The sequence below is a fragment of the Poecilia mexicana genome, unplaced genomic scaffold, assembly GCF_051168715.1.
Source record: "Poecilia mexicana isolate PSO_F unplaced genomic scaffold, ASM5116871v1 scaffold_2, whole genome shotgun sequence".
In the NCBI taxonomy this organism is placed as follows: domain Eukaryota; kingdom Metazoa; phylum Chordata; class Actinopteri; order Cyprinodontiformes; family Poeciliidae; genus Poecilia; species Poecilia mexicana.
Genome location: NW_028263371.1, coordinates 29,878,238 through 29,888,849, shown reverse-complemented (window position 1 = coordinate 29,888,849; position 10,612 = coordinate 29,878,238). Strand labels below are relative to the sequence as shown.

The 10,612-nt window shown below is 41.5% G+C and overlaps 3 protein-coding genes and 1 non-coding gene across 4 annotated transcripts; 2 read left to right on the top strand and 2 right to left on the bottom strand.

The window, feature by feature from the left end:
• Positions 1-251: 251 nt before the first annotated feature.
• On the bottom strand, positions 252-1,418 carry smim11 (small integral membrane protein 11). The gene is made up of 3 exons (XM_015010720.2): positions 1,325-1,418; positions 633-839; positions 252-549 (listed from the first exon to the last, which is right to left on the bottom strand). Exons 1-2 carry the CDS (start codon positions 1,337-1,339, stop codon positions 651-653), a joined length of 204 nt encoding a protein of 67 aa, XP_014866206.1. The 5' UTR covers positions 1,340-1,418; the 3' UTR covers positions 252-549; positions 633-650.
• A 610-nt stretch (positions 1,419-2,028) lies between these two features.
• Positions 2,029-2,110, top strand: trnas-cga (transfer RNA serine (anticodon CGA)). Its single transcript has one exon. It is a non-coding gene; the product is annotated as a tRNA-Ser (tRNA).
• Positions 2,111-2,478: 368 nt separating this feature from the next.
• Positions 2,479-6,882, bottom strand: gpr180 (G protein-coupled receptor 180). The gene is made up of 10 exons (XM_015010715.2): positions 6,688-6,882; positions 5,578-5,724; positions 5,408-5,502; positions 5,209-5,314; positions 4,917-5,097; positions 4,540-4,589; positions 4,278-4,435; positions 3,942-4,139; positions 3,790-3,867; positions 2,479-3,704 (listed from the first exon to the last, which is right to left on the bottom strand). The coding sequence occupies exons 1-10, from the start codon at positions 6,824-6,826 to the stop codon at positions 3,546-3,548; spliced, it is 1,311 nt and encodes a 436-aa protein (XP_014866201.1). The 5' UTR covers positions 6,827-6,882; the 3' UTR covers positions 2,479-3,545.
• A 570-nt stretch (positions 6,883-7,452) lies between these two features.
• On the top strand, positions 7,453-10,594 carry tgds (TDP-glucose 4,6-dehydratase). The gene is made up of 12 exons (XM_015010716.2): positions 7,453-7,657; positions 7,815-7,881; positions 8,538-8,606; positions 8,683-8,773; positions 8,855-9,003; positions 9,077-9,175; positions 9,244-9,303; positions 9,376-9,419; positions 9,489-9,654; positions 9,719-9,774; positions 9,907-10,004; positions 10,289-10,594. The coding sequence occupies exons 1-12, from the start codon at positions 7,611-7,613 to the stop codon at positions 10,378-10,380; spliced, it is 1,038 nt and encodes a 345-aa protein (XP_014866202.1). The 5' UTR covers positions 7,453-7,610; the 3' UTR covers positions 10,381-10,594.
• Positions 10,595-10,612: the final 18 nt, after the last annotated feature.

The window sequence follows — 10,612 nt, the reverse complement described above, 5'->3', positions numbered from 1 at the left end:
AAAACTCCTGTTTATCTTTAGCTTGGGCAAAAATGTTCCCAAAAATCTATGAACTAAAAGCTCATGTCATGTCAAGCAACATATTGTGACTTTAAACACAAATCAGTAATAATGAATAAAATAATAAAAATAAAATAATGAATTAAAAAAACAGGTGTAATGGCACATTTTTAGAGCTAAGGTTTAGTTTGGGAGTATATTAAATTGTTTTCCTTAATTAATAAAGAAAAAAACAGACTCTAAAACACTGATGTGAAGCAAACTATTTAATATCATTTCAAAAATAAGCATAACAATATTTCAGAGAGTAAAAATTCAGCCACACATGTAGACAAAGCTCAGCTCAGACCATGTGTGACAAGCAAGGCAGTTTTTCCATGTCTGAATAGGTTCTGCTTTCCTTTCTTCTTATATATATATATTTAAAAAAACAGTCAGTCAGTATGGAGTAAAACTTGTGAAGTCAACATCCCAGTGCTGAAGAGCGAATCTCCAGATTCTCCTCTTTCTTTCTGCTTCTCCGACTCGTTGGGAGGAGCTCAGCTCGTTCTGATCGGGAAGAGAAAAAAGATTTCTATACATATGTTCAAACTGGATGAAAAATAGTCGGTTCGTTTGAGTAAAAGCAGAACCTGCTCCTCTGGATTTCCTCAGTCCTCCTTCAGGTTGTCGATGAGTTCCTGCGTCTGCTGAGCCAGCCTCCTCCTCTCGGCCTGCTGCTTCTTCAGGGCCTCCTCGGCTTTCCTGCTCTGGTAAATCTTGACCCCGGCGAAGGCCAAGCACAGCAGCATCGTCTTCAGGGCCAGGATGTAGAAGAGGAGGGGGACGTTGTCCAAGGCCTGGAAAGCAGATCGAGAAAATTATTTTTAGAAGGTTTCCGGTGATTTTTTAAATATTGTGATGGAGGAGAAATGTCTGGAATAATCAGGGAAGCAGGAGAAATCTCTCCTCCCCTCTCTGTGATCCCCCTGCAACAGCTGCCTGCTGCAGGAGGAAGTTAATTTGAGAGGGGAGGCTGGATGAGAGAGAGAAGCAGCTGCACTCTAAACCATGAGTATTAAAAGCTACAGCCCATACATTCTATACAGCCACAAGCGATCAGATCTTGCTCCCAAAATCTGATACTGTGGCATTCTGACTAATGTGCATCAGATTTAATAGTGACATCTTCTGTTTGGTTAGCTCTGAAAACATTAGCATTGTGTTTAGCAACAATTTAAAAAGCAATGTAAATCACTGGCAGCTTTAAAGGAAGATAACCTGCTTAGCTATTAATCAAATATAAATACTATGATTAGAATGAACACATTTTTACAATATTTACCTTCCAGTTGATCATTTTCGTTGCTGTAATGCTCTTCTCACCGACTATGCGCAAGCGCTATTAATGCTCGTCAGAAGGAGGCGGGTCTTAGACTGATAGACCAATAGAAATGACGTTTGTTCGAAGCGTCAGTTGTGAGGCATTTGTGAGAAATGCTAACTTTTCCTCAGAGTACAGATTAAAATAGTTACACCTTGTTATTAGTAATTGTAGTTAGTGGTACTAAAATAGAAAGATGTTCGCTTTGATAACTTAGTAAGGATGTTGAACTATTTCTGGAGTTTAGCTTGCTGTCAAATGTGTAGTGATAGCTTTCACCAAGTGGCTTTGAATGCACCACGAAGCAGAGCTCATCTAATTTCGGACACATACTGGAGCAACCTGGAAGGCTCCAGAAAGAAAGTAGCGAAAGACATACATTAACGAGGTAGGGTGACATGTTAAAAGCAAATATACAAAAAAAAATTGGTTAAAACTAGTATGCAAGACGGCACAAAGACATTTTAGAGTCTTCAAAATCTCGTGTTACACCTGGTCTAAGAATTGTGTCCATCAGCGTATGGTGTAACAGTATACGCTTACAAAACGATGAACAAATAGTAAAATAAATATTTTTACCATTCAGTAATATATTTTTATCATGTCCACACTTGTCATGCGTAAACATTTATATAGTGACGTGATGACGTATTAGGGCATGCGTAGTCACGGTGGCCGAGAGGTTAAGGCGTTGGACTCGAAATCCAATGGGGTTTCCCCGCACAGGTTCGAATCCTGTTCGTGACGAAGTTTAATTTATTGTCTTTTCCGTCACATAAATGGTTTTCATTTATGTTTGGATTATTCTGGGGTAACGGATGTTTTAAACAAAACACACAGTTTTAAATTTATATAAAGTACTGTAGCATTACAAGTGCGCAGTGTTGCATTAAATTTATGTTTATGAGAACTATTTAAGAAAAGTTTACGGAATAAGAACATATATTAAGTTGGATATTTTTCGACAAGCAAAAATAGTGACTTGTATCTCCTAACAGTATGTAGGATCCCACCTGAGCAGAGTCTCTGCAGATCCTCACCATGTGGTTTCCATGACGATATTGAAAAATGTTTACAGTTAAAATTTTTTAAATTAATCAGTTTCAATGAACTCATTACAGTTGCCATGTTTGCTCGTTTTATTTCCACAAGTGACATAAATTATACCAGACATGGACATTCAAGTCTGAATAATTACATAAACAACTGAATGCTAGATTGTCTCTGTGCTGCAGTATAAAACATAATGCAACGTTTGACACATGCACTGTCTCAGTGCAAAGCAACATGGACTGATATCATTTTGCGCATTTATAACAGCTGGCAAAGGCTATACATTCAAGTATATTTTTAAATATCATGTAGAAGCTCAGCAGCCTCTGACCAAACAGAATGAGAAGTAGTGGTGTTGGACATTGCCCCTTTTTTTTAATCACTTAAAAAAATAAATAAACAGACAAATAAATATGTCAATTTCTTTCTTGGCACCTGTTCTGCATGTTTGTTTTTCAAAATATGTCTCCATCTCAACTTAAACAACAAGATATGATCCCACCAGCCTCTGTTTTGATTTGACACAAATATTAGTCAGATTTAGCCCGAAAACAGAAGTAAACGGAAAATCACAGGAATGTATTTACACAGTGAAGCTCTTGTGGAAAAAGATTTTTAGTAAACATTTCTGCCAATTCAGAGTCATGCAGTTCGCTGCAGCTACAGAGTTAATGTCGGTTCGATGATTTGCAGCTCACATGCTGTCAGCTCATACATTTGTTGACAGTTAAATAACGGCACAGCTTTTGTGACATAGAAATAATAACAATGATAACATAAAAATCCTATCTACATGCAGACTGCCCCAATCATGGCTGACTCAGCGATTTGCAGGTAAAGCCTTTAAAAATAATCTAATTGTGATTGCTTGCGATTTTGCGCTCTCTCAAGTTCTTTATCGTGGTTTTCTGCTGACGTCTACCTCGCCAGCTGATGCATGCTTGGCCGTGCATTTTGCATCCCAGACGCTCCAGTTAGAAGTCAGAGGTAGTGTGTTGCAGTAAGTACTGTCGCCTGTCCACGGCTCAGTGGTAGCTTTAACGTGGGACAGACGACGGTGCAGGGGGAACGTCTCCTGCTGCGTCTGACAGAGACGCTTCAGTTCTCACCATAACCTGGGTATCTGTGCTCATAGGCGCCCCCTGTGGTGGTTTGTTCTGGACATAGTGAGCGGCAAAGACACAGAGGAGAGGGAGGACACCTCCCAGTAGAGTGAGCGGGACAGGAAGAGCTGGTAGAGGATCACCATGGAGATGGACTGGCAGAGGATCACGCCGATGGTGATGACCTGCAGAACAGAAGGTAGTGACAGAGGTAATGAAGACCGATTTCAGGTAACGGAAAGTAAAATTCTGAAAGTTGTGGTCTCGCACCTTTTCCCTCTGGTGGTCGTTGAAGACCACAGACATGAGGACGAGGATGGGGTGACAAAGGAACCACAGGAAGCAGCCCTGTGGAGAGAAGACAACCTGGAGGTTAGACAGCTGTCAGGCTCGGAGGCTGCTGTGGAGCTCAGAGCCGTCACCTTAGCGAAGCAGAGGTAGAAGTCCCTCTTCAGGGTGCTCCTCTCTGTGGAGACGATCTGGTAGAGGATGGAGGCCAGCAGGAGGGACAGCGCCACTCTCAGAGCCAGGAGGAGGAGACCTGCTAGGCTACGTTGGGCGTGATAGCTGTGGTGTTCGCTCTCTGACTCCGAGTACTGCTCCCACAGCAGCAGGACTCCCTGGGAACCACAGATCGGGTCAATGTGTAGGCTACGGATCGGATTGCTCTTTGCCAGCCATGACTGACGATATCAACTTCTTTGTGGACAAAGAAGTTCCCTAATAAACCCTGGCCACATAAAACCTTAAGCTGGTACCTGTGTGACCACGCCGCCAACAGCGACGGCCGTGGACGCCGGGGAGCGCTCCCACTGCAGAGGTCTGGACTGCGGCTTCCTGCCTCGACTCAGAGTCCAGCCCATACACAGGCTCAGCAGCATGTAGAGCATGGACACCTGGGACACCATGTCCCAGACTGCACGGCGACACACACAGAAGCGCAGAGAAGACGTGAATAAAGATGGCGTTGTTTAATTTATATGTGAGTAGAGTTAATGTGAGGCGTGGAGCGTAACGTACACTCTGCCAGGCTGCCCATCAGGGGGATCCCAGTACCGTCTCTGGAGTATCTGCAGGACACCAGATCACACATTTTTAGTTCAACTTAAAGAATAAAGCTCCATTCAAAGTAATTCATATTTGAAGCATAATTCTGACTGTTTTTGTTTCTCCACAGAAAACAGGGGAATGTTCAAGAGCAAAAAACTGATATTATATTGACTTTGGCATCAATAATGAGTGGATAAACATTTGTGTGCATTACATCAATCAAACACTTATAGATAGAATATCGTAAAAGAGTTGAATATTTTCTAATCGCTCATTTCTGAAAGTAAAACTCATTAAATACTGAATTGATGGTGGATACTTCTATAGGACGGTGGGATGGAGGCTACCTGGCCAGGTGGATGTAGTTGCAGAGGGCGGAGCAGCCTTGCAGAGCCAGGGCCGTGGTCAGCACCTTGAGGACCGTGTGCATGGGGCCCCCTTTCTTCAGCGCCTGATACAGAGGCTGGAAGTAGATGCAGCAGGCGATGAAGTAGGCGAGCAGGAGGAGGAAGTAGAAACTGTGCAGCCCTGAGAAAACACATTTGTATACGGTTAAAATCAAAACCCCAGGAAGAGTTTGGAACAACTACAAACATGGCCGTCCTCCTAAACCGACGTCGTGTGTCGGGCTTGTCTGACCTGCTTCCTCTGCGCTGAAGTGATCCAGCGGGTTCCCAGCAGAGTCGGGGTTGAACAGCAGGAGATTGAAGCCGAGGTCAGCGTACGACGGCGTAACTGAGCTTTCCTGACGAGAAAACAAACAATGGACATATTTCCTCATCCCAACAAGTTGTATTCAAACTTTATGTCTGTGGAAACACGTAACATTCCCAGTTACCTCGCACGTGTATCTGTCAGCGTACAGCACCTGCCAGGCTGTGGGCGAAGACTGACGAGGGATCGTCTGGTTGTGTTCTTCCTGGCTGAGGGAAACTGAAGCAGGTGGTGGAGAGAAAAGTCAATCAATGGCGTCTTGATCTCTTCGTAGTAATAAAGTGGAACACTTACTGGTGAACTGGGCTCTGCTGAGGCGCTGGGAGCAGCTCAGATTGTCCAGATCTGAGTCCATGTCCTGGTACATCAGCAGCCTGGCCTCCTTCTCTGTTCCCAGGGATGGATTGTCCAGCCGACACACCAGCAGCCCGCCGTCACCTGCTAAAATGAAATAAACCAAGAAAATATCAGACACTTTCTACTTTCTTAAAGTAGAAAGTATTTTAACATTGAGTAATATTTTATTACAGATTACTATATAGATAAAACAAAATTTTAATAAAGGAATGACTCCATCAGATACAATCAAATTAGTCAAGTAGTTTATTAAGTTAAAGAAATAAAAACAAAGTGAGACTAAATACTAAGTTATTATGAAATAAACAGTTAAGAATGAAAATGTGCTCCATTTGATCTTACTGACATCAAAAAAGGTTATTTAAAAAAATGAATTGATCTATAATCTTTATTACTTTCAGTCTTCAAAGATGATAAATTCTCATTAATTTTCTAAAATTTTACAACACAATTTATAAGTTTCCTTTTTAAAAACAATTATTTATATATTACCATCCCATATATTCAAATTACACCAACTCATATTTTGTCGTATATAATTTTCGAAGCCAGAGTGGCAGCAACATTCTAATCAGTTTTTAAAATCAAATTTAAAAAGGAGTTGCTAAATATATGTCCAACAATTTTTTCCTTCATATCTTCACTTAGCAGAAAACAATAGATAACATTTCAAAGAACAACAAACAAGTGAACAACGAAAAAAAATAGTCTATTTAACTTAAGGGGAATTAAAGATGTAAATACAACAGAATATAGAATTTCTACTAAAACAGTAAACATAAAACCAAAACTATTGAATTATATGTCCAGAGTCCCAGGAGGGTTAAGAGATGTCCGAAGGTGATGATAATCACAGCAGACATTACTAGTCCAAGTTAATGATTAGTCAGTTAGTTACACCCTTATATGTAGATAATAAGGCATTAAAACTGAACGGAAGCAGTGAATTTGATCAAGAACCGATGAGAGTCCCTGCGGAGGATGAGCAGCTTGTGGCCGTGCTGGAGTGACACGTTAGCGACCAGAGCTGCACATCAGCACCGTTACCTTGGTACATGAATTTGGTGATGAACTGGCCATTTTCCTGCCTCGCCGCTTCGCTCCCGAAGAGCCCCTTCACAGTTTTCCCTGAAGCCTCCAGGCTGAGGAGCAGCGCGACGGCGAGGGTCGCTGATAAACGCGACATTTTTCCACTTTTGCGGTGAAGCGATAAAGAAATAAAACGTCAGGCTAATCAGTTCAATGAGCCACGAAGCCAGAAGTAAACCAGCGGCGTCGAGTTAACCGTGGTTAGCAAGTGCTAAACCGGAAATAGACTGTTGACGGTGAAAAATAAAAACAAGTTGTCCAATGATGACGTTAATCCTTTCCCACATTTCATAATTAAACCGAATTGGATAATTTTGCAGACCCAAATTCACTGAATTTTTAGTCAATTCCAATTCACTTCAAATTTACTGAAATTATTTCTGTAAAGGTCAGGCTTCATATTGTGGAAGCTAGAAAGATGGATGCGAAGCGGATGAAAAATGTATCGAATGTATTTTACAGCACCTAAATTTCATTATTCTCACACACACAAAAAAAAAAAACATTTTTAAATGTGACAGCTGGAGCAACTGAGACTTACTTTGAAAAGAATACCGGATCATCAAACATTTTATCTCGCTTGAAATGGCTTGCCTTTCATCCCATTTACTGCTGACAGTTCGATTGACTCAGGATTTACCCAACCAGACCGTGAGTCATCTTACCTCATACACTTTACCCAATCAAATTGGAGCAGTGTCCAATGCGGAAACGCACCGCCTACTTTCAACGTGTCAACACTGCCGTTAAAGAGTTTACAACTGTCGTGCATCGCACAATCCCTCTACTGTACGGAAGAAAATGAAGAACTTCTGTATTGTCCGTCAAAAAATATGTTTTTATGGCTAAAATAGAAATGACAGCTGAAGGAAGAGCAGAGGATGAACTTTAACAGGACGGTTTTGGTGACAGGAGGGTCTGGATTCATGTAAGTTAATTTTAAAACTATGATAAAAGCTGAACTCTATGGGGAACCTTTTGCTTTAGTTTTCTGTTATAACGCTGCACATGTGACATGCAAATATCAGATTAGGACAGTGCGATGTCCTGAATTTCAATTGGTTCTCTAATTTCTATATTTGCAGTGGCTCTCATCTGGTATGCTCGCTGGTCGCCAGTTACCCAGAATGGAGGATTATTAACTTGGATATTGTAAGTCTGCGAGAACACATACACCGCGACTGTCCCACATTTGTCACGACCACAAAATGTGTTTCAATGGGCTTTTATGTGATAGAAAAAGACAACACGGTTTGATCCGTTTTTGCCCATTTTTATTTGTAGCACAGATGAAGTTAATATTGGATGGAGAAACACTTAAAGAAGTGAAGCAAAAGCAAAGGAGGTGGATAAACAGTTCTTGCCAACAACTGATGGTGGAATCCGAGGCTTCTTAATGTAAAATATTGTACAATTATGATTTCGTAGACTTGGCTAAATAAAACAAGTATTTAAAAGAAAGAACAATCCCAATTCTGATTGTTAAAATAATTTTTCTAGAATAAGAAAATATTCAGACCCCCTCTCTAAAAATAAGAAAACTACATGTCTTTCTTTTACATTAGACAAACTTACAAAACTCGTTGCTTTTTTCTATTTAAACATTTCTTTCCTTGTTTCATTAAAGTATTACATATTTAGTTTGTGGTTGAGTGGGTGGAAAAAAAGACAAGATTTGCATTTTTGATTTTTTTTTTAAATATAACTTTGTGGCACTTTTGATGTGACTATGTTTGGACACCATGTTTTATTGATAATGAATCCTTTTCCAAAAGAATTGCTGAAATACTTTAGGTCTAATTTTGCAGTTGGATTACTGCTGCAGTCCCAGGAGTCTGGAAGGGGTTGAAAACAGAGACAATTACACTTTCATTCAGGTAAAAATTTGCCTATTTGTATTTAAATTGCACATGAACTAAAATGACCTGTATTTTGTGCCTGCGTGCTGAACAGGGAGACGTGTGTAACCCACAGTTGGTGAATCAAATTTTCATCAATGAAAACATTGATGTCATCTTTCACCTGGCAGCTAAAACTCATGTTGGTGAGCAGCCTCCGTTCAGATTTCATTTCATAAGCAGTTCGGTCCAGTCCTTTATACGCTCCTTTCTTTCCCCCCCCTCAGAGTCCTCATTCGAGTACCCTTCCGTTTTCCAGCGGATCAACGTCGACGGAACCAGGGTTCTACTGGACGCCGCCCATCGGGCTCGACACCAGCCGCAGCGCTTTGTCTATGTCAGCACGGATGAAGTGTACGGAACCAGCCTGGATGAGGTCGACGAGGTTTTAATGGTTATTTTCCACCAGGTCGGATTCCATGTTAGATTACGTTTCTCTTTCCTTTCAGGCATTTGATGAGGGCAGTCCGCTGAGGCCGACCAATCCGTACGCTGCTACTAAAGCGGCTGCTGAGTATCTGGTCAGGTCCTACTGGGACAAGTATCAGGTCTGGAGTTTTTCCATTTTATTTTTTTTTATCTTATTGAGATTAATAACGTCACTTTGTTTTTCCAGTTTCCAATCATTATCACCAGGAGCAACAACATCTATGGACCCAGGCAGTTCACAGAGAAGGTATGTTTAATCTACAACTATTTCAAGGAATTAAGGCACAGTGAGTATTTTAAGTTGTTCCAAATGTTTCAGGTGATTCCCAGGTTTCTCACCTTGCTGCAGCGCAACAACAAATGGTAGGTGTGGTCAAACTTACCAAGCGTACCTCACGATACAAGCCAAATGACACGTTCTTTCTGCTGCAGCACCATTCAGGGAACCCTGCCCATGTCCCGCCACTTCCTGTTCGTCAGCGACGCCGTCCAGGCCTTCCTGCTGGTTCTGGAGAAAGGGACGGTGGGCGACGTCTACAACGTGGGAACAAGCGTCGAGATTCCCATCGTCCAGCTGGCGAGGGAACTCGTCAGGATGGTGGGTCTCGTGAAACTGACACATCAGTCGGTTTCAGAATTGAAATGGTTTCTGCTTCCTCCAGGTAAAGAACGTGACCGAATCTGAAGTGAACGACTGGATTGAGTTTGTCTCCAGCAGGTTAGGAAATTAGAAAGTTTTTTTTCCCCTCCTACTTTCAGGAAATGGCCAGAGCAAATTTCACACACTACAGTGCATTTAATACTTTCAAAAATATTTCCTGTTAATGCATTTTCTCTCTTGATCTGATAGGCCGCAGGTCGATCTTCGTTACCCAATCAGGAGTGAGAAGCTGCAGCGGCTGGGCTGGAGAGCAGAGACGTCCTGGGCTGAAGGCATCAGACAAACAGGTTCAATAATCCACTATGTGAAATGATCAGAGTTCTTACACAGCTTGCATGACTGAAGTCCATTGTTTTCTATATTCAAGGGAAGGCAGGGCAGACATATCGACAATCACAGACTTAAAAGAAAAAAAAAAAAGAGGGATGACACATTTTGGCAATGAAATATGGAAGAAACTGTGGAAGTTCTTCCATGTTAGTACATATGTAGACTTTTCCAAACTGTAGGAACTCTAAAATATGGATTCTCTTCTGCAATCGCTTACTTACCCGTCCTGCTTGTTTTTTAGTGAAGTGGTACCAAGACAACCCAGACTTCTGGTTGGACGTCAATAAGGACCGGCGAATCAGAAAAGAGCCTGAAAACGCCTCAAACACATGACCAGGCGTAGTTTGCCCGGCGGCTTGTCTGACAGGAAGATCAGTTTCCCTCTCCATGAGATTTGTAACACAGCTACGGCTGATTATTCACCTCAGGAACAAAATTATGTTTATGTTTTGAATGTGCTAGACGACAGTAAGGCTGAGCCCAACTGTTAACGCCTGTAAATTAACGCCTCAAGTTTTTGTAATAAATAATTTTTTGCTCAATTTAAGACGAGTATTTTTCCTCT

Coding starts and splice junctions, on each gene's coding strand:
- tgds (XM_015010716.2), top strand. CDS start 7,611: ATGAACTTTAACAGGACGGTTTTGGTGACAGGAGGGTCTGGATTCAT. Junction 7,658..7,814: donor ACAGGAGGGTCTGGATTCAT/GTAAGTTAATTT, acceptor CTATATTTGCAG/TGGCTCTCATCTGGTATGCT. Junction 9,775..9,906: donor ATTGAGTTTGTCTCCAGCAG/GTTAGGAAATTA, acceptor TTGATCTGATAG/GCCGCAGGTCGATCTTCGTT.
- gpr180 (XM_015010715.2), bottom strand. CDS start 6,826: ATGTCGCGTTTATCAGCGACCCTCGCCGTCGCGCTGCTCCTCAGCCTG. Junction 5,098..5,208: donor CTTCAGCGCAGAGGAAGCAG/GTCAGACAAGCC, acceptor GTGTTTTCTCAG/GGCTGCACAGTTTCTACTTC. Junction 4,436..4,539: donor GATGGGCAGCCTGGCAGAGT/GTACGTTACGCT, acceptor GTCGCCGTGCAG/TCTGGGACATGGTGTCCCAG.